General features: G+C 49.8%; 2 protein-coding genes and 1 pseudogene across 4 annotated transcripts in view; 2 read left to right on the plus strand and 1 right to left on the minus strand.

The window, feature by feature from the left end:
* The first annotated feature begins 1,982 nt into the window (after positions 1–1,982).
* Positions 1,983–5,633, plus strand: OXER1 (oxoeicosanoid receptor 1). Its single transcript, XM_033124316.1, has 2 exons — positions 1,983–3,756; positions 5,488–5,633. The coding sequence occupies exon 1, from the start codon at positions 2,136–2,138 to the stop codon at positions 3,297–3,299; it is 1,164 nt and encodes a 387-aa protein (XP_032980207.1). The 5' UTR covers positions 1,983–2,135; the 3' UTR covers positions 3,300–3,756; positions 5,488–5,633.
* Positions 5,634–7,395: 1,762 nt separating this feature from the next.
* Positions 7,396–9,431, plus strand: LOC117033146 (60S ribosomal protein L7-like; annotated as a pseudogene).
* Positions 9,432–10,007: 576 nt separating this feature from the next.
* The window catches only part of MTA3 (metastasis associated 1 family member 3), a 141,632-nt gene continuing 128,903 nt past the window's right edge, over positions 10,008–22,736 (minus strand). For 2 of the 3 annotated variants that reach the window (XM_033124830.1, XM_033124829.1), the window contains exon 17: positions 10,011–13,861. In XM_033124830.1, the coding sequence (XP_032980721.1) occupies positions 13,836–13,861 (26 nt within the window). In that variant the 3' untranslated portion in view covers positions 10,011–13,835. Of the gene's footprint in view, positions 13,862–14,612; positions 14,687–22,736 lie in introns of all 3 variants that reach the window. The other variant, XR_004424823.1, reaches the window with a different exon arrangement.

Here is a 22,736-nt window from a genome sequence, read left to right on the forward strand (position 1 = left end):
CCTAGCGTTAACCACTGTTAATACTTGAAGATTTTTATAAACCTGTAAAGAGCATGAAGCCGTACGAGGAGCTTGGCAGGGGAGGGGTGTCTGTCCATATCCCCCTGCTCTGGGCTACTGTGTCCAAAGACTCAGAGGGCTCCTGGACCTCCTGTGGGGTCAGGGGTGCTGGGAGTCCCAGAAGCAACAGTGGGCAGAAGCAAAACATGGGAATGTTTCAGGAGATCTGGGCTCAGTATCCTGACTTCAATGAGAAGTTGGAAAGGGCCCGCATGTGGGGGTAACTAAAGCTGGATCTGGACAGAACAGGTCCCTGGTTAGCGTCAAAGCTTCCTCCGGAAAACTTGGGGTCTGAGCCCTGCCTGCTCCACGTGGCTCACCGCTTCGATACACTCCACTGAAGAGCAGAGGCCATAACTGTACCTCTGCTCACGCACATCTCGACCCCTGAGGGCTTTCCTCTCCTCCAAGCAAAGAAAAAACACTACCAGCCTCCCCCAAATTTACAAACCATCCAGGGCGATGAGGGCAGAGGCCTGGTCTGTGCCTGGGCTGCAGCAAAGTGTGGCTCTCTGGGGAAGCTGAGACGAGAACACGGGAATGTCCCGGGAGGCCTCCTGGCTGGGTATGAGTGGCCACAAGAGGGAGTTGGTCCCTAGTGCCTAATCAGAGAGAAAATAATGAAAATTAGATCTTCTGTTTTTCTGAACACAGCTCTGTGCCAGGGAATTGCCTAGAAGTTCTTACATACGTTGTTGCATTTAATCCTCACAACTCTCCAGGAAGGTGGTAGCACCCCATTTTATAGATGCGGCTCAGAGAGGTTTGGAAACCAGGCAGCTCTGTTTCCAACCGAGGCCTGTCTATATTCAAAGCTAGGATGGTGGTCTCACCACCCTGCACACTGTGGGCATAGCCTGTCTGCCCTCAGCTTTGGCCAGATGGGAGCCAGGGCAGGGGAGAGGCCTGGAGGATCCGGGAGAGGAGCCAGCATCCTTGTGCCTGAAACCCAGGGGCCAAGCAGAGTGGGCAGCACATGGCATACTGCTGACCACAGCCAGTTGGCAAGGGTGGGTGTCAGGTTCTGGAACCTGGAAGCACAGCTTCCCTTGGTGCTGTCCCAGGTTATCCGGAGCCTGAGGCCCTCATCTTTGTCCACAGGCCTGGCCACGTGGGCTCCTAAGAACACCGTACAGTAGGACAGCAGGACTTGCCCCAGCTTCCCACTACTCCCCTCTCTAAAGTGAATGCTGGGTGAAGGTGGAGGTGGGGAGGCAGTGGGCAGGGAAACTCAAGGACTCTCAAGATTGTTCTGTTCAGGGGAGAAGCCCCCAGGTCCCCCGATCATGGAAGTAGAAATAGGCAGGGGAGCCCTCTGCCTGCGGGATGTACGTCATCATATCCATGGACCTGGCCCATCACAGACTTTGGAACCATCAGAAATCGGGGAGTAACTACTGCAACTGGCAGAGCACAAACAGGCTGGTTCCTACAGGCTGTGTGCACGATGGTCAGGTGCAGACTGGACTCCCCACCTCTCTCCCCCAGGACAACAGCCTGTTGGCTCCACAGCCCCAGTGGCCAGAGCTGGTGGGGGCAGGGAGGCGGCCACCCAGCCTGTATACATGATGGGGGTGGGCGGATATCTAGGGTGGTCTGCATGATCCCGGGAACTAGGGGTTGCCAGGACCAGCTCCTGCCTTCAGCAAGCAAATGTCTGACCACTCAGAGCTGTGTACACTCTCCCCCAACTCACCCCAGCTGGGCCTTCCTCTCACTTCGGGGGCTCCTTGGGCCTCCATGTCACCCCTGCTGAGCCCGGCTTTCTCCTCTGCCAGGGGCAGCACAGATGCCACCCCCCAGTCTGGGTTCAGAGACTTGGTTGGGGGGGTCGCCCAGCACAGGGAGGTGGGGAGGGAGAAAGGGATGGATGGGGCGGGGGAAGAGGGTGGGGCAGACGGAGGGCTGCCGGTTCCCTTTTGTTAGCAAAGGGGAACACTGGGTGTTTCTCAGGGCTGTGCGGAAGCTGATAAAAACCCTGGGATACTGAGTCATTGTGGTAGCCAGCTGATAGAGAGCACTCATCTCTGAATATTGATTCCGGGGTAGAAAGGCTGGAAACTTCTCTCAGGTCCATGCAGCACATGGAATTCCACAACTTCAGTTCTCCCTCCCCTCTTCCATCTCTCTCTCCCTCCTCTCTCTCTCCCTCCTCTCTCTCTCCCTCCTCTCTCTCTCCCTCCTCTCTGCCTCCTTCCCTCCCTCCCTCTCCCTCTGCCTTCACCACTGCATCGGGGACCCCGGCTCACTGCCACCCCACCTCTTCTGAGAAGGTATCTGACTTCCTGGTGCCGGTCCTGGGCGTGGAGTTCGTCCTGGGCCTGGTGGGGAACAGCCTGGCGTTCCTCATCTTCTGCGTCCGCATGCGGCCCTGGACCTCCAACACGGTGTTCCTGGTCAGCCTGGTCATTGCCGACTTTCTCCTGATCATCAACCTGCCCCTTCGCATGGACTACTACTTCTTCCACGAGACCTGGCGCTTCGGGGGCACCACCTGCAAGGTCAACCTCTTCATGCTGTCCACCAACCGCACGGCCAGTGTGGTCTTCCTCACCGCCATCGCCTTCAACCGCTACCTGAAGGTGGTGCGGCCCCACCACGCGCTGAGCCGGGCCTCGGCGTGGGCAGCCGCGCGGGTGGCAGGGGGGCTCTGGGTGGGCATCCTGCTCCTCAACGGGCACCTGCTCTTGACCACCTATCCCAGCCGGGTCTGCCTCAGTTACCAGCTGGGCGCGGCCCCCTCGCCCTGGCTCCGCTGGCACCAGGCACTGTTCGTGCTGGAATTCTTCCTGCCACTGGCGATCATCCTCTTCGCCATCGTGAGCATCGGGCTGACCATCCAGCGCCGCGGCCTGGTGGAGCAGGCGGGCCCGCGGAGGGCCGTGCGCATGCTGGCCGCGGTGGTGGCCGTCTACGTCGTCTGCTTCTTGCCCAGCGTCCTCTTCGGCATGGCGTCCCTGGTGGCTTTCCGCCTGAATGCCTGCCCTGCCCTGAACATTTGCACACAGCTCTTCCATGGCTCCATAGCCTTCACTTACCTCAACAGCGTCCTGGACCCCGTGCTCTACTGCTTCTCCAGCCCCAACTTCCTCCGCCAGGGTCAGGCCCTGCTGGGCCTCCGCCAGGGCTGGCAGGGCTCATCCAGCAATGAGAGCTCCTGCCAGCCCACAGCTCGGCTCCAGGCCTCCAGGAAGGCAGAGGCCACAGGGAAGCTGCAGGCGGAGGTATCACCGGAGTAAGGGAAAGCCCTTCCCGGGACTAGAGTCTGCCAGGAGGCACAAGTTCACTCCCTAGACTGTTACTAGCACAGCCTGCCTGAACCAACTGGACAAGGGACATCTGCCAGAAGCCAGGTGCGTGGCAGGAAGAAGAAAGGTCGTGGCCTTACAGAGTATTATGTCCCAAGTGACAGCCCCAGAATGCAGGAAAGAGCAGAGGGCAGGCGGAGACAGGCAGGGGGTGTGGGAGCCCCAGCTCAGATGGAAGGCGGCAAAGCTGCCCAGTTCCTAGTCAGAGCTGAGTACTGTGAAAGAAGTCTTGCTTCAGAAATGGGACAACTGCATTTTCTGTTATCTCGTTTGTCCCTTTCAATACTAGTCAACTTCCTGTGGAAAATACAAGCCTGTCTTGGCTGTTGTAAGGAACTTGAATAAATGTCTTTGGATCCATCCAGCCCGGGCATCAGCAGTGTTCAAAGTGAGTACCCAAAGGTGAAGGGAAACTGGGGACAGAGTGGGGGAGCTGTGCAGGGCACTGTCCTTCCACATTGCTCCTGGAGCCGTGAGGGGTCCTCTAAGGCAGAATGCTTTGCTGGGTGAGGTCCTCAGGCCCGCCTGGATCTTGGGGAGGCACCTGCTCCCCTCTGGCCTTCAACTCCCCTTCTTAATTCTGAGGTCCTGCCCAAGGCACCCAGGGCCCTGCCCTCCTCTCCCCTGGGATGATGTGGGGATCTTCAGCCTTGGAGGTTACCACCTGCACAGTCCTAGCTTGGCGCCAGCCCTGCTTTCCTCAGCCCAAAATGTACTTCCCTGGCCATGGAATATGTGGTGGCAGATATGCCACCAAACAGGACCCCGAGAGAAGGCATGGGCCTCAGGGTCACCAGAGCTGGCTCACAGCTCTCCCCTAAAACCCTTATGCCCACCTCTACCCCTTTCTGTTCTTTCCATCTGCCTGTGGTTAGTGTCTGAGACCATCTGGGCTAAACATCCACTGGCCTGGCCCCCCAGGCACAGGAGTGTACCTGGCATGAATCAGGGTTTGTTCTCTTGTAGGGGAGTAGTGGTTGGCCATACTGTCCAAAAGGGAAGTCACAGGGTGGGGGCATAGCCTTCAAGTTTCCCAAGGGGCTACTTAGAGGTCACTAACGCCCAGACATGCACCTCCTGAACTTCGGGTCTTCAGCTCTGGCTACTTCATGAAATAAACATCTCCCCACAACACACGTGCCCCTCCCACTGGGGGCAATAGAAGGGACCAGAATGATTGTCCACTCATCACCCCAGACTTCTAGTCCTAGGGTACAGTCTGATGATGGGGACCAAATCCTGTCTCCCCAACTCCTTTTGGAGTTTTGATCCACTGAGTCCAGCCTCTCATATTGTGGAAAAGGATGCTCTCCCTGTTAGGAGCCCCCGGGAACGGAGGCCCGAGTCTGGAGAGTCACCTACACCCCAGGAAGGAGGCATCCAGGAAGTGTGGATGTTGGGGTGCGAAATGGAGAGAAGGTGTCAGGCAGAGGGAGTGGCCTGGGGGACAAAGGGTGGGATGGATATTGAAACCCATTTCCTCTGTGTCTTCAGTCCTCTTCCCTTTTTTGAAAACTACCAGCTGCTCTTAGAAATCCAGATACAGAAGGACCCAAACCAAATGTGAAAAAGGCCCCTCCGAGGTGACTCTTCATGTCTCTCTGTCCCCCATGGTCCCCTGCTCCATCCCTCCACTCGTTGCTGGTAGAGGCGCTCCCAGGGAACTTCCCACCTCTCCGCCCTTTGGCACCATGGGGAGAAGCGGCCCAAGCCTGGGCCAGCCCAATCTCAGCCTGAGATTTGTAGTTTCCAAGTCAGACACTTTTATGAAAGGCCCAAACACTATGTAGGCCGGGGACTGAACACTTTCTCACGCAGCCCCCACGCCCAGGGTGTGCTGCCAGAGCACTCAGTGAGGAAGGCAGTTATTGGGGGTAAGGGATGGGGGAAAAGGAAGAGGAGGAAGAAGAGGAGGAGGAAAAAGCAAATTGTGTTGAAGTGCAGGGTTTTCGACCAATGGGAAGGGAATGCTCATGGTGGTACAAGGTGAGGTAAAGGCAGGCTGAATAAAGACCCCATCTCCTACATTTGGGTTCCAAATAGCATCTTGGTCCCTGGGGTGGGCTGCACTATTCAGTGTGAATGTTGGGCAGTGCCTCCTCTCTCCTCTTTCTCCTAGTGTAACCTGCTGTCACCCTAAGGGGCGAGGAAATGGCATCCATAACTCTGGGGACTCCTGTGCAGGAAAAGAGCAGGCAAGGCCGGCTGATGGGCCTGTAGTCACTAATCATCGAACATTTACTGGGCCCCCACCAGTGCCCAGACACTAGGCTACAAAGGCAGACGATACGACTCTGACTTTGAGCCCCTCCAGGCCAAGCCTGGTAGACACAGACCTGCGCATGGATCAAATACAACCCCAGTCAGGGAAATTCAGGGCATCGGAGGTAGCAAGGCACCTCTGAGAGCGCAGAGGGTTGGAAGAGCTAACTCTGCCCAGGTGTCAGCGAGGTAACGTACATGAGCTGAGCGCTGGAGGATGACAGCAGTGCAGGGAATGGTATCCTGGCGTGGGGAAGAGCCTGAGCCACGGCACAGAGCTGAGAACAGATTCGGTGTGTCGGGAGGGGTGAAAAGATCACTGAGGCAAGAGAGAAGGAGGCCTACACACACACACACTTAGGAGGGAGAGAAGACAGGCAGACGGGGCCCTGCAAGCCCAGGGGCCTGGGGTGGTCCCATAGACAATCCAATAGGGCAGGAAGGGAAGTGTGCGTGAGGTTTTTAAGAAGTCGAAGATTTTGCATTTTGCATTTTGATCAGTTAACTTTGGTAGCACTGTGGACACAGTGCTGGGCAGACACAGGGTGATGGGGTGTGGGAGATGACCTCAGTAGGAAACAGTGTATTCCAAGCTAGGGCCTGAACAAAGGCAGTGGCACAGAATGTGAAGGTGCAGACAGAGGCACAGCCCAGGTGAGGAAGAGAGGTGACTGTGGACGATGGGTGCTGGTGACACAGTGAGGACACAGGTGGCAGAGCAGGCTGGGAGGGGCAGATTAAGAGTTAAGACAACTTGTAGGGTCTCCAGGTAAACACATACAGTAGCACCCTTGGGCTGGAGATAGGGTTTCAGAATCTTCCTCTTATGAAATGGGAGTTGAGCTTATAGAAATGGAAGAGGTCACAAGGGGAGAGCGTGAAGAGGACTCAGAATCATGCTTTAAAAATCCCCACAAGCGAGAGACACACAAAGGAAGACCCAGTGAAATGCCCAGAAGAATCCTTTAATAGGAAGAAAACCAGGAGTAGCAATAAAAATAGCATAAAAGAAGTCAAGGCAATCTCTTTGCCGAAGTAAAGAGATTGCCCATTAAAAAGAACAGAATAGAGGCACCATTTATGAGGGTAAAAGCCGAACATAAAACACCCAGACAGGCTGCAAAGTGCTTCATGCAAGAATAAAGCATTTTCAAAATACCTAATTGCATGCTGAAGAAAGTTCATCTGAAAACTACAGTGTGTGTCTGCCACTGTCGGGTCAAGCATCTTAGACTGACCACCTGGATTAACCACGCATTGTCTGGTACTAGTAACACAAGCTTTTCAAGAAGTGATAGACTGTCATCTGTATACAGTTTAATAGCATGCAAAACACATTCTATATTGGTTATGGATTCACAGAGATGTATAAATTATATGCAATTATGCATTGGGATGATCAAGTTAAAGAGAGTGCTTGCTTCTGAGATGGTGGATCATGGACGAGGGGTGCACAGGTGACTACCACTATAGCTGAAATTATCTTTGTAAAGAAATCTGAAAAAATAACTGGGAGCAGTATCTGAATGTTACTGAGCATTGCCCCGAGTAGAGAATAAAAGGGGTTGGTGTCATGAACCAAGAAAAGTTATATGACGACAACAGCTTCACATGCTCAAGAAAGCTCAAACCGGATGACTAAAAATAGTGTTGGATTTGGCAATTAGGAGGTCACGAATACTTTTATTGACAGCAATTTCAGTGAGTGGCTGGGGATGGGGCAGAATGGAAGCCATAAAGGACTATAAAGGGTGGAGGAACTAATGAGATTTGAAGCAATGGAGACAACTCCTCTCTCTTCCAACAAATGTGCCAGCAAAGGGAGATGAACCTAAGAAGAGGACATACGTTTTGGTGGTTTGATTGTGCTGTTGTTTTGTTGACTGAATGGAAAAATTTAAATCTAGTGGTATGAGGAGAAGGGAGAGAAGGTGAAGATGAAGGGAGAGAGGAGAGAATGATGACGGAGCAATAATAAACACTGTCCCAGGCCCTGTGCTAAGCACTTTGCAATTTATTTAGTCCTAGGAGGTAGATACCATTATCCTATCTTACAGATGAAAAACTAAGGCACAGAGAAGTTGAGTAACTTGCCCAAAGTGATACAGCTAAGTAAGTGGCAGTCTGGTTTGAGTTAGGACATTCTACTACAAGGTCCTAAAGTGTGTGTGTGGAGGGGAGGGGCCCAGAGAAGGAATGGAGTAAGCATGTGGGTGCCAGGAGGGTCCTCTAGAGGCCAAGCGGCGCCTCCTTGGGCTGGAAGAAAGGCACTGTTACATACAGTCAGTCTTGGGGCAGAGGGGAAAGACAGGGATTCATAGAAGGCTTCCCTCTCAGGGGGTGAGGACTTAGGGAGTGACAAAGGATTGGAACAGCGGGTTCTGGGAATAAGAAAACAAGCTCCCGAAGAACATATGGAAGGGCCATTAAGCAAGCATCCCAAAGTTACCTGGTGAGTCGGTCCCCTAAAGCCCCGGGGTAGTGACAGTCCCTGCAGCTTGTATCCTTTTCTCCAGTGACCCCCTGCAGTCCAGGAGCAAGATCAGAACAAGTGGTAGAAGGTGAACCTTACCCAGAAGAAACCTCTTAGGAAGTTTGACCACAAAACCCAGTCCTGGCAATGGAACCCAAGGTCCGTACACCTTGGCAGGCAGGGGATGGGACACTCTGAGCCCTACAGATGAGCTTCCAGAAAGAGGGAGATATTTGAATCAGGATAAAAAGTCATAATAAAAAGACACCCCTCTTTTTCCGACCGACACCAAGGAGGGTGCAGAAGAGAAGGTACCTGCTGTGCCAGACACCCTTAAGAAAAAGTGAAGGAATTCCGCAGAGCTGAAGATCAAGTGCCTGAGAAAGGAGTTTGCCCAAAAGATGCATGGAACAGCAAGAAGGAAGCTTATCTATGGAAAAGCGAAGCACTATCACAAAGAACACAGGCAGATGCACAGGACTGAGATTTGAATGGCGAGGATGGCAAGGAAAGCCGGCAACTTCTATGTACCTGGGGGCCCCAGGCTGGCATTTGTCGTCAGGTCGGAGGCAGCCAGGGTGTGAGCCCAAAGGTCCGGAAGGTGCTGCAGCTTCTTTGCTTTCTCCAGATCTCCATTGGCACCTTTGTTAAGCTCAACAGGCTCCAATGAACACGGTGAGGACTGTGGAGCCACATATTGCATGGGGGTACCCAATAAATGAACTGATCTACAAGCGTACCTACGGCAAAGTCAGCAAAAAGCGAATTGCCCCGACAGGTAACACACTGATTGATTACTCGACCGCTAGGTGTACGCATCATCTGCCATACGGAGGATCTGATTCACTGCTGGGAAACACTTCAAAGAAGCAAACAACTTCCTGTGGGCCTTCAAATTATCTTCTCCCCGAGGTGGCATGAAGAAAAAGACCACCCGCTTTGCAGAAGGTGGAGAGGCTGGCAACAGGCAAGACAGACCAACAGGCTTATTAGAAGGACCAACTAAGGCATCTACCGTGGGTGTTTCCGTCATCCGGTCAGTTCATAAACGGTGCCTGCTTTCAAATTGAAAACAAAAAACAAAACAACCCCCACAAGAACCCACAACAAGAACCATGGGGCTCCTTAGGGATTTCACAGAGGCGGGGCTGCCGTGTTCCACCTTGGAGCTTCCCTCTGCTTCCACAAAACATTTCCCTGACCACTACTCCAGCCTTACTGAGCTCACTGTCCCAGAACTCATGCAAGGACCGACACAGCCTTAGTTACCTTTTCTGCTTTTCAGTAACCTCACGCATGTATGTCTTGCTTCTCCAGTGAAATTCTTGAATCTCTCTTTCTCTCTCTCCCTCCTTCCCCGCACACCCCCCCCCGCCCCCAGCCCCTCAATCCCAGCAAACAAGGGTCACCAACAGGTGTTCACAAACATGGGCTAGAGGGGTCCCAAGTGAGCCTGCAATGGCCCCAGTCCAGCAACTGAGGCAGAGTCTACACCGCAGTCAAACAGGTTTGAACCAATAAAATACGCACTAGAGAAGAGTGTCTACCACGCAGGTTTCAGCACTCAGGGCCTGGGAGAGGGAGAATGCCAGGCGTTAGGATCAGGCTCCCCCTGACTTTCAGGCTTGAGGAAGAAGGTATGAGAAGAGGGTGCTGGGCTTCCACCTGTGGAACGTACAGCTCCTGCATCCATTTCATTCACACACGGCACAGCACACTCCCCCTGCGCACCCTCTGAGCGGCCCAGCACACGTCCCACGGCTGTGCAGAGCAGAACAGTGCAAAGTGCTGCTCCTCATACCTGCAGGCTAGGGGACACGGGGTCAAAGGCCACCTATTGAGGTGACCTGGCCTCATGAAACCTCCATGGCCTCAAGGATGTGGCTTAGGAGACAGCAGAAAATGCAGACACTGGGGAAAGACCTCTGAGAGTCTCAGCGTGGCCGGAGGGACATCAGACTAACTGGCCTGGCCTATGACTCCTCAAGACCCTCAGAGCTATGCAGTGTGATGCCGCACCTGAGACGGCAGCACCTGTTGCTGAGGGCTGGGGAGGGGGTGGGGAGCAACGAGCCTCACAGCTGAGCCACTGTCCCAGCAAAGGACAGCATAAAACCAGGCACGATTTCCAGAAATTTATTGGAAACACGATACAAATTGATTAGTAGATGGCATCTACTTACAGACAGACGGTCAACACTGTAATATCACGCTGTGAATGAATTATCCTGGGGAAACACTCACGACCACGGATGCATGGTCTGGGTCAGTGTTCTCTGGCAGGGAAATCAGAGACTGGGGGGACAGGCTTGGGCAGGGGTGGACAGAAAACTGGGACATGGCTTTCCTGAGGGGCATGGTGAGGTGGGGTTGCTAAACGGGTAAATTCCCCCAAAGGAAAACAGGGGCAACTGTTAAGAATAAAGGCTTTCTCCCTCCCTCCCAAAAGTACTTTCCTCTCTAGGCAGAGTGAAAGAATCTACAAAAGCCCAGGGGGCAGCTCCTCAGGCTCCCCTCACTGGGGGCTTAGGACAGCGTGGGGCAGAAACATCAGGCTCCACGCGCGCCCCGGCCTGCCTGCCCTCTGACCTGCTTCTCGTCCTCCTCTGCTCTGCTCTTAGTGGTGGGGGGCTGACGGCTGCAGGTTGCCTGTCCCAGGCCCCCAAGTCAGGGGCTCCCAACAAGAGGCACGTGCAAAACCCTGGAAGGCACAGGTAGGGGGAGCCAGGCCATTTCTGCCCCTCTGCCTGGGGGATTGTTTCTGGCAGGGACCAGGCATCCTCATGGCCGCAGCTCCCAGCAGATCGGCCCTCTGTGGTACCAGGTTCCTCCCAGGGTCCCTGCGCCCCAGGCTCTAGTCACACACCACGGCTCTTCCCGTTTCCCACCAGCCTTCCTGCTGTCATTCCCATCTCCGGGTTGCCCCCTCTCCCCCATTTGGCCTCTCAGCTTTTCTTGTTACTGTGCTCAACAATGACCTGGATTTAAACCCCCCTCTTTGAGGGGTTTTAATCCTTAGAGTGGCTTCTGTTGTCTTGGTTGGTTGCTGACTGACAGGAACTGGATGGTGGGCAAGGTGGACTTGAGAAGTGTGCCAGAACAACCAATCTCAAAAACCTCCTCTCAGAAATCGGGGGTGGGGGAGGGAGGGCGACGATGGCGAAGGAAAGGGAAGCTGACTTGCCAAGCTTCTGGGTTCTCACCCAAGGGAGCACTGAGCAGGCTCAGCACAGCTGTGCACCATGCACACACACTCTATGTCCAACCCACAAGCACACTGCGCAACGGTGACATGTACACAATGCGACGCTGTGGCCCCAGGAAGGGGGTGGCTGGGAGACCCTCTCAGCATCAAGGGCCCCGAATGGCAAAGACAAATGTTAGAGGCTCCTTGGCGTCCTTCCTCCATTCCCTGGGTTGCTCACTCACAATAATGGGAGACTTTCCAGAGGCGCAGTGAGAGCAGGACGTCTTAGTCACCATCCTCTTTGTAGGAGGATGGGGCTGTAGAACCAGCTCTTACAACAAGGTGGAGGAAGAGCTTTCTTGGTACATGCGGCTCAAAATGAGCTGCACTTGTCCCAAAGCTAAATGTGACCTGGAACTGGGGTGGGCCTCCCTGTTCTTCCTTCAGACCTGGCCTGGCCTCCGTCTCCAATTCTCCTGGGCCTGGGTAAGGAGGGACTCTTCCAACAGGCAGAGAGAATGAATTTGGCAGAAGAGTCACGGTCAGCTAATTGTTTCTCTAATCAACAGTCACTATTTCACGTGGGTTAGGAGAGGAATGTGAAAGAGGGAACCATTCCACCTTCTACATCCATGTGCGACAATAAACCCAGGACAGGGGCACAGAGAGACAGCTTTCGCACGTCTGTTCCTTTAGAGGAGAACACAGCACGTGCTGGTTAATGCTGACAGCCAGTTGCCTCTTCTCCCTGGGTCTTTTCTGAAGGGGCTTCTTTGTGGGGAAGCCTGAGGACAACGCCTGCCCCCTGCAGCCGGCTCACTGAGCATCTCTGACACAGGCCCAGCCTCGGGGCCCCAAGCCAAGACCCAGAATAGCTCCACAAGTTGGCAGTGGTGAGAACACCCCTAGGTCACCCCCGCAAAAGCCTAAGATGAGAACCAACTCCTCCTCAGAAGAGAAGCCACAAAGGGTGCAAAACTAGAAAAGGAAAAGGCAGCTCAAGCTCCAAGCACCGCCTCCAGCCAGCACACATCACATTCTCTGCTAAGCTGAACCCAGCTCTGAGGATGCAGACATCTAGAGTGTCATCATCATTTCAGCGATAACTCACGCTGCCTGGGGACAGGAGGGGGAGGGTGCAGGGCGGGGAGGGGTCAACTCAATTGTAGCCACTCTGTTCTGCAACCACCTGGCTATTTGGGGCACCTACTATCCGCCATCCAGCTGCATCCCAGCTGCAGACCCCCGGGACGGCTGGGAGGCCAACCAAACTCCAGTTGTCTTTCACGGTGCTGTGACCCTGTGCCCTGCAGCCTGGAGGGCAGGGGAGTGGCCAGACTCATATCTGCTCAGGGAGCCAATGGGGCACTAAGTTATTCTTATCCCTGCAGCTGGGTGCACAGAGCTGCACAGCAGCCAGTATGTGATGCCAGCAAGGGCTGGTGCTGAGAGCAGACAGGAAGAGCCCAAGCCAATGGAAACGGGGTTGCAGGCAGGTCTCCCAGGGCCTAGACACATGTGCTCACAGAAGCCTTTGGGCCAGAAGGGTTCCTGGTGTCCTATTCACAGACTCACCTGCCAACATCGCTCTGTCACTTCACCCTCCTAGTCCAAACAGATTCCATCTGCTTAAAGGAAACCTGGTGATGGGTGATTTGCTGAAGGACCAACCTGGCTGCAGTTACTCATTGGCTGATCTGGCTGGAAGGGAACAGGACAGTATGCAAGTGGCTTGTCACAGTGATACCCACGCGTGGCCCAGTTTAAACACTGGCTCCTGTGGGAGCTGTCTGGGACCAAGCAGAACCAAGCAGAACACCAGCCTCTCTTCAATGACAAAATACAGATGATGTGGAGTTCGCAGGCTTACCAATGATGGTGTTCTTATCTTTTGTCAGAATCTCAGGTAATTCTGTACCTTGGAGGGGTAGGGGAGGGTCGGGTCAAACAGGGGGTGCAGGGGATGAAGAAGAAAATTTCCCCAGTGAAAAAAAAAACACCATGAAGCCTATTGAGAAAAAGCCAGTGACAGTAACAGCAAGGATGTGGGGGAATATTGTGAACTGCATCAACACTGGCACATTTGTTAGGGAAAATGCATTCAGCGAGATGCCAGGTCCCCCCTGTACACAACCACACAGCCTACAACAGAGCTGGGCGGACGCATGCAGGGCAGCAGCGGCTCTGAGCTCCCGGCTGCCCCGCTGCCCCAGGAGCCGCTGTGCCCAGGGTGCGGCGTGCTGGAGAAGGGCGGAGGCGAGGCAGAGTGACTCCCTCGTCCCCTGAATTCTTAGGCAGGTCCTGCTGGGACAGCCAGGTCTCTGGGAGGAGAGCGAGGTGACACTGATCCACACATGGAGACTCTGCTTTCGGGACGTGCACTCCTACAGTTTCTTCCCCTGCCCCATCAAGTCTCCGCTGGGCACACATGGAGATCTCCCGCCGAAATGTCCTGGGAATGGGGCTGCCCCCTCGCCAGGCACAGCCGTGAACATCAGCGGGACAGTGTAGCAAGTCTTGGATTATAGGATGAAACAGGAATAGCTCAGTCTGACACGCAGCATGTGAGTTCTGGAAAAGAAAGGAAACACGGTCAACGTTAAACGCGTTCCGATCGTGGAGGCAAGGTGAGAGGCAGGATGGAATCCGCCCTCCCAGCCACCACGTCACAGCCTTTGAGGAAAGGCGGATGGCCATGAACTCAAATAAAAGCTCACACTGGAAAGTTTAATGGAGGCCAAGAAAACCGGTAAATGATACTGACATATCTCAAAAGCTGGGTTTTGGATGGGCAGATTTCTTCATCATTGGCAAGACACTGCAGCACACCTGGCAAGTGCTCATATGCTTATCAGACTGGCGTCGTGGAACTTCTGTGAGCAGATGCTAAGGAACAGGGAACACCACAGGCCGGACGGGGCACAACCAGATTTGACGTAACCCTAACTAACCCTAATGACGTGGGGACTCAGACGCTCGTAACAGTTTCCTGTAGGATGAGAATGAACCTCAAACACCCAGTGTTCCTCATTCCCACCCTCTCCACGTAACCAAAGACCTTCACACCCCCTGTCCCAGAGTTGGGCACCTACAGACTCTCAGCAGAAACGCGTCAATGAAAGCAGAAGTGTCTGCAAACCATATCATCACTATCTGGTATTACTCAGTAGGTTGTGAAACCTTTGGCTTGGTTATGAGGAAAGTGGCTCTAGGAGGGAAGTGGGGGTTGTTTCCTGAGACGGGATCCGGCCAAGGCAGCAGTGATATTCTCCCCCGTCACACACACCGCTCTGCAACGGGGAGAGGACACAGGGACGCTCACCTTCACAGCCTCCCGCCATCCTGAGGAAGGTCTGCAGGATGGAGCAGAGCTGCGCCTTCACTTCATGAGCCTTTCTAGAATAGGGGAGATATATATACACAGCCTGGTATTTGACAGGGCTCAGCAAATAATGTATTAAAAAAAAAACACAAAAACAGATAATTCCGTTTAGGACCCAGGCTAACGTTTGCTTTATTAAGCTTACTGTAGATTATGTAATGGCCTTATTTTACTTTCACCACAACCTTGTCTGGGTGAGAGAGGTTCGGAAATTGTTCAAGGTCACACAGCAAATAAGTTGCGGAGTATTTGAATTCAGGTGTTCTTAATTCAGACCAAGTTTTTCACACTATATACCAAGCTGCTCATTCTCCATCCAGCCCAATAAGCGCACACTGGCCTCTTCAGTGTCTAAATTATGGATTTATTAAAGTAAGGATACATGTCATTATCTCTCAGAAGCCTCTCTCTTTTTGGGGGGAAGAAGGGTGGCCTCTGGCATTCATTTGTTTGTCTAAACCTCTATGGAATTCAGCCATCTGCCAGAAGGGCCACTTGCAATAATTTCCCAAGTGTCTGGTCTGCCATGGAAAATAGTGCTTCCTTCGATTTGTGCTCAACTTGCCTGTTCCAGTTTCAAAAGCAACCCTCTCCCTACAGTAGTTTGGTATCTGACAGCCACGTTCACAACTGCACTCTCCACACTGGCCATTGTTTCGCATCGTACGTGTATGTCTGCATTCCAGGCTGAAGAATCCCAGCGCTTACCACCTGCCCTTGTAAGGCTATCACTGTGCTCCCTGCTACTCAGAAGTTCCTTCGCCCCACGGCATTCCCTGGAAATAAGGATGAGAGGACACACAGGGTCCCAGACACAGAGCCTCCCAGCATGGGAGCACGGGCCAAGGGCCCCAGGAAAAGATCTAGGCCAACTCTCTGGTCTCCTTTATAGACAATGGAGCCCAAATCATTTCCCTTTTTGTTTATAAATTTTGAAATGCATTAATCTATATTTGCTGCTTTTGTCTATACTAACCCTGGTTCATAAGCACTTTTTTTATTTTTACAAAATTGTCCCTGTGGGGTTTGACTATTCACAAGTACTTGAAATCCATGGACTTGAAGATCCTGTACTCTAACCAACCAGTGCAACAAAAACAATCTTTTTTTTTAAGGTTTCCAGCTGTCAGCTTCTCAGTTAATTTCTCTCCCTCCTGACTCCCAGAAGAGAAACCACCATCAGAATGGTGGAAACTGGAAAGCAGGTAAACGAGTGATAACAGTTTATGCATACAAGAGAGCCAAACCTGAAGCTGGCAGTGTGAAAAGCCAAGAACCCAATTTGCCCAAAGAATCCTCAAAGGGCTGAGGAACTGACCCCAGGTACCTCTGGAAGTGGGGGAGGGAAACTGAAACAAAGGAGGTTAGTTGAAGGCTATTTCAGAAGCAGCTGCACCCCTAGAAGCTCCCCTGACCCCATAGCCCTAGGCCACTGCCTACTTCCCACAAATCTGGGTGTTTATTCTCTGAGGAGGACTAAGCTGATGGTCTCAGGTCTACAGGACATGGAACCAAGCAGAGCTGAGGGCAGGGTGACCAATTCCAAAACTAAGGGATCAAGTGAACTAATGCCTACTGAACGGTGAGACCTCCAGATTCTTCCCATTGCGCTCCCAGAATGCAGGTAGCCAAACCTTTACCCTCTGGGGAAGAGAAGGTACTATGTTGTAAATGTTTGTGTCCCCCTAAAATTCGTATGTGGAAATCTTAACACCCAATGTGATGGTATTAGGAGGTGGGACCTTTGGTAGGTGCTGAGGTCATGAACAGGATGAACGTTCTTATAAAAGAGAGCTCCCTAGCTCCTCCCACCAGGGGAGGGTAGAGGGAATGCCCTGGAAGAGGGTCTTCACCAGAACCCAATCATGCCGGCACCCTGATCTCAGACTTCCCAGCCTCTAGAACTGGGAGAAATCAATTTCTGTTGTTTATAGGCCATCCAGTCTACAGTAGTTTGTTAGAACAGTTTGAATAGACTAAGGTAGATGGGAAGAATCTTCTATGGAGAATCTGACCAGGCCATGAGAAAAGACCTAAAGATATCTGCATTTGGACCACCCACCAAACAGCCCGCCTCATCGTCATACTGTGGAGTGGTTACAGGCTCCACTCACAAGCATGAGCACAGAGCTTTCAATCTGATTTTAGTCTCCTACTCTTAAACAGTATCAGAAAACCGAAGGTCACCAGGAAAAACCCTTTAACACAAATATTAGCAGCCAAAACAAAGAACAAAGAGAAGCATGAAAGTGGAGGAAACAGACTATTCATGGAGAAGGAAACTTAAAAAACAAACAAACAAAAAACACTACCATTAATATCCTTAGAGAAGTAAGAAAAGACACAGTATCCATGAAACACAAATAACATGCTATTAAAAAACTTTGAGAGAAGCAAGTGGAGGTGGTGAGGAGTCTATAGAAGAGCTGCTTCCTATAATAGTGGGCTAATTTATACTGGACTAACCCTCTCACCACGCACAGTGATCAACTCTGGATAAGATACGAAAAACCACCGTTTGAAGGTACTCAAGAGCAACCCAAATCAGGCAAAACCTGGAGCCCATATGACCCTTGAAACAAGGTGAGACTAGGTGAGATCCATTCTTCACTGGCTTTGCCCTTGTGAGCAGTTCCATGCAGTATAAGGATATAGCTCAAGCAGAAAGCTGCAGTCTAATGGAGCTGAGGAATCCAGGAGAGGTCAGAGTTCAAGGCTGCCAATGCTGCTGGAAATTGAGGGAGGAGATCCTGGAAAGGAGGAAGACACAGAAGGAAGAGCCCCCAAATCTAAATACGTAGACACTGCCCTCATATCATTGGCTGATGTCTGAACTACACATGTACCGGTGAGACTCCAAGAAACCCAGTGGAAAACATCAGCTGGAAGGCTAAAAAAAGCCAAGCAGCAACCTCAGCAGCTGTCCAGTGCGAGGAATACAGAGTTTAGAATTCAAGTTCTGTCAAATTAGAGGGGCTGAGCAAGCAATTTGGTCTTCCTCTTGAATCTCATGGGACTAAGAGCAAAATTGAAATAGACCAGACCTAAGCCTCCACAAAATCGGAGTGATCTGCCAATTTAATTGTTTGCTAGAACAAAAATCAACACTCTGCAGAGGTAAATAACAGAATCCAGTCTCCACAACTTTTTATCCACACTGACCAGTGTTCATTAAAAATTATTAGACCTGGGAACAGGAAAATGCGACCCATAATCAGAAAACACAGAGAGTAGAAGATGATTATTGGATGATTCAGATGTTAGCATTAGTAGGTATGGACTTAGACTACTTACTATAAATATGTTAAAGAGTCTATAGGAAAAGATAGATATAATGGATAACAAGATGGTGTATTTTAGGAGAAATAGAACTAAATGGAAATTCTAAAACTAAAAAAATACAAAACCTGAAATGAACAATTTGTTGGATAGGATTAATAGCAGATTCAATACTGCAGAAGAATGCATGAACTTGAAGATATTGATCTCTAAAAATTATTCAAACTGACAAAGAGTACATTCTATACGACTCTATTTATATAAAATTCTAGAAAACGTAAACTAGTCTGTGGTGACAAAAGCAGATCAGTGGTCACCCGGGATGAGGTAGAGGAGATGAGGAGGGTAGGAGAATAGATTTAGAAAGGGGTGCAAGAAAAATTGTGAGGGTGACGTAAGTTTATTATCTTGATGGTAGCGATGGTGTATACAAATGTTAAACTTAACAAATTGTGTACTTTAAAATATGTATAGTTTACTGAATATCAATTATGCCTCAATAAAGTTATTTAAAAAAGACATGATAATAGAAGACGGCTTTATAGGGTTTTTTAAATCTGTGCTGCAACAACACAGAATTCTTATAGCCTTTAGAAATGCTATAAGAATCATTCTATTATGAGTTTAATAAAACAAGAAAAAGTTCATTTAAAAAATTAAAAACAAGAGAAAAAGAAACTGGTGTGGTAATACTAACATCACACAAAATAGATTTCAAGACAAGGAATAGTAACAGAGATAAAAACAAAAATTTCATAGTGATAAAAGGGTCAAAAAGACATACAAATTCTAAATACATATATACCCAATAACAGAATTTTAAAATGAAGCAAAAATTGACAGACTAAATGGAGAAATCGAGAAATCTGATTGGAATATAAAGTTGAGAAAGTCTCTCAAAAAGTAAAGCAAAAAGACAGAGAAAGAAAAGTGGAGATAAACAAGAAGAAAATGAGAGGACTGGTGCAAGAGGTCTGACATCCAGTATCTTGACTATTTTACTGCTGACTGCTCGGTCTCAGACACCTTTACTGTGGCCAGCCCTCCATCCCAGGACTCACTCTGGCCTTGCTCACTGACTGCCCCAGGGGGCTCCTGGAGGCACTCACTGAAGCTGCCATCAGACTGTCATGAAGAGTTTTCTCAGATGTCTTCTTTAGGAACCTCCACTGTAACAGAGTTGCCTTCAAGCTTGTTCTTCAGTTTTACATTAATTACTTTTCATATTCATTAATATGTAAATCTTGCTAATAAAAATAAATATTTGGTTGAGGGAGCAAAACGCATAGATTATAACTCAGATGTTTTCTGAGCTTAAAGAGTATTCAGTCATCTGGAAGGGAAAACAGGAAACGGAGAAAGAAAATAGCAATGAGCAAAGTGGGGAAGCTCAAAATGAACCCAGTAGGAGTCCCCAAATCAACCAGACCAGGACAAATCTTTCCTTGGGGGCTCTGCAGATTCAGAAAACTTCTCACTTGCTCACTGGGACCCAAAGAGACTGCTCAGGGGGGATGCCTAAGTGAATGGGTTTCTGGGATTGGCCTTTACTTCCCTGAGGCATCAAGACCTCATACTGATGATGTCCCAATGGCTTGCTCAGACATTTGTGCCTGTTCTCTTGATGGATGAGTTGAAGCTCTTCCAAAGAAGAGTGTTTTCTCAGGGACCCAATCCCCTTCCTCTGCTGTTTCTTCCTTTACCTTTCCCAAGCATCTATACCTCCTTCCAAAACACTTGGGACCCAGCTCTCGAGTCAGAGGTTCACTTTCTTTCTCAGAGGTTCACCTTCGATATGTCACTGAGAATGGAATTACATAGGGGTAGGTTGGTTACAAACGTTTCCTGTAATGACCCTTGCCGCTAAACAGACACTTTTCAAGGAGGCCAGAGCTGGCCTTCACAGCTGAGGACCCTTTGGCAACTACCATTAACGCTTGTCACTCTTCGAAGACCTCTATACTACTGAGAGGGTCTCAGGTCTAGACCTCTTACAGGCTCACACACTAGTATTTTCCGCAGGGACAGGAAAGAAGTATTCTCTGGGAGAAACTCTGAGATTAGTAAACCCAGTAATGGTCCCGGAGATGGTCAGTTTGGCATCCTATCAGAATATACCAGAACACCACGTTGTGGATTACTCATGCCTAATGCAGCTGGGTCTGTCTTCATCTACAACCCCCACCCCATGGCTTCCCAGGGTGAGAGAACATCCATTGCTCTCAGATAATGCTTCAACAATCCTGAAAACTCTCTATATACATGAGGTATTCTGCTATAATTGCTTCACATTCAGTAAACCCTGGGGCCATAATGCTAAAGAAAACCAAACAAAACTTGAAGGTACTTTTATATATTTAACCAGGTTATAGAACATTACACCTTGAGACAAGGGGAGCAGAGGTGAGTCTAGGGGCACTCAATGTTCTTCAATAGACAATGTTTTAGAAGATCCAAATAAATTGTAATCTTTGGAAATGGCATGCAAATTTTGGCAGAAGGCAGCCTGGGCTGAAGCATGCCTAGGAAGCTGTTGCTGGCAATCTATTTTTATTGGGATTTATGAAGGCAGCAGATAAATCCCCAGAGCTCTCTCAGTGGTACAATGGCCCTCACCACCACCCATCTCCCAGGGTAGGGATGGACATAGCTGGAACATTGAATCATTGATTTTAGAAACAAATCATCAAAAGGACAGCGTTCACACCCCAGATCATTATTGTACTTAGAGGTGTCAACGTTACATACCCTCTATATGGGAGATTAAGAGAAATGATTTTACTCAATACAGAAAACAGATAAGAGGAATAACTAAATTTACAGTGTACTCACATACCCATGGGAAGGAAGCCAGGAGAGCAGATTAAAAAGAGGCTTATTGTACAATTCATCAATTTCTTTGGCTCAGATGCTCTGACTCTGTCCCATTGAAAACATCTCTCTTCTGAGCCTGTCGCTTTGGTTTTCCTGACATACCGAGTCCTGCTTCAGTAGCACCCCTGGGTCCAAAGCTGTGTCATCTCAGAAAAAGCTTAAGAGTACCTCCAGTTGATGCTTCCTCGGCCTCTATCACTACACAGCAGAAGTTGTTTTCAAGAATCTCCATTGACTGAGACAGCCGGTGGTCACCCTGTCTCTGTGCAACGGAATGAAAGATCTGCTAACTGACCATAACTCAAGCATCCGACACTAGGGGGCAACCCAGGGCATCTTTTAAGGGGATCAGGAGAGGATGAGAGACACCTGTCCAGTTCATCTGCCCCTCTCCTCTCTTGGGCTTTTTCTGACTCAGCCTTCACTCTGAAAATGATTCCGTTTCAGGATTATGATGCACCCACCCCCTCTGCTTATGGGGTCTCTAATTACAGGGGCCCGCAGGAAGTTAAGTGAGCCCTCTCTATAAACCCAACTTCAGAGCATGAGCTCAGAACAACAGGGTTGCTGGTTCGATTTCTACATGGGCCAGTGAGCTGCATCCTCCGCGACTAGATTGAAGGACAATGACTTGGAGCTGATGGGCCCTGGAGAAACACACTGCTCCCCAATGTTCCCCAATAAAATTAACAACAACAAGAAAAAACCCACCTAATTTATGGTCTTCAATACTCCTCTAAATAACTCAAGCGCAACTTTATAGATACTGAGCCCTTCCAATGTGCAATCATTTACCTTCAAGCAAATCAAGTATGATTTTTGAGAATCATACACTTAGGTAAGAAATCAGTGTAGTTATAAGAAAAGGATTGACATTTTATTGATATATAATTCACACATGACTACAAAAACAGGTTGATATCTTAAAATTATTCAAAATAAAACTTTAACAATAGCTCTTCTTTAAAGAAGGGGATGGAATCTTAACATTTAATGAACATGTGTGACAAGTTAAAATCAATACTGGGGATAGCATATAATTTCATTTCAATACATTTCGCTTCTAGGTGATTCTGTGAATTTTCTCTTCTTTCTTTTTTCTCCCTTTCTCTGACACTAGTATAGCTCCTACGCCCTAAATCCCAGAAAAAGGAGGGGCTACAATATGGACAGAGGAGCTTCACAGAGGCAGGAAATGAAGGTGACGGCGTTGATGGCTTATACGTCATAGTCTAAGCAAAGAGAAATACCCACTACATTCCTCTCTATATTTATTTACAAACACACACCCATCTTCTGTACACAGAAAACATAAACATCTCCCAGGCATATGCTGCACTTAAAACACAGATCTGGGTCCAGTGAAAACAACACTAGATGTGAAGTTTAAACCTCATCTCTGCTACTTACTAGCAGTGTGACTTTGGGCAAATCCCTTAACCTCTCTTAGCTTTGTTCAGTTTTTTCACTATTAAAATGCAGGTTATATTACCTAGCTCATAAAGTGTTTAGAAGATCAAGTCATATAAAGGAGGTGAAGAGTTTTTAATCATTACAACAACTCCATTAAGGCAAATAAAATCTGTGCTTTACGGAAGAAAAAATAAATTGAAAGGAACCAAGTGATCCATCCAAGGCATCGAAAGTCAGCAATTAATCCCATCTGACTCCAAATACTCAGATGTCCTTTTTTCCCCCATGGCACAAAGTCCATTTCCCCTGTTGCCCTCTCTTCTGAGCTCTCAGACATGCAAAGACTTTCCAGTAATGGCTCTTCCATCTCTGATCTCAGGGCCTTCTCTGCTCACAGCCACTTGGAGTGAACCACGTAGGCCACGTGTGCTAGGTACTGGGTTTGCTGGTGATGGAAATGTCATCAAAGCATCTGCAGGTAGCACAGGACTGGGCCAA

The sequence above is a fragment of the Rhinolophus ferrumequinum genome, chromosome 13 (assembly GCF_004115265.2).
Source record: "Rhinolophus ferrumequinum isolate MPI-CBG mRhiFer1 chromosome 13, mRhiFer1_v1.p, whole genome shotgun sequence".
Classification (NCBI taxonomy): domain Eukaryota; kingdom Metazoa; phylum Chordata; class Mammalia; order Chiroptera; family Rhinolophidae; genus Rhinolophus; species Rhinolophus ferrumequinum.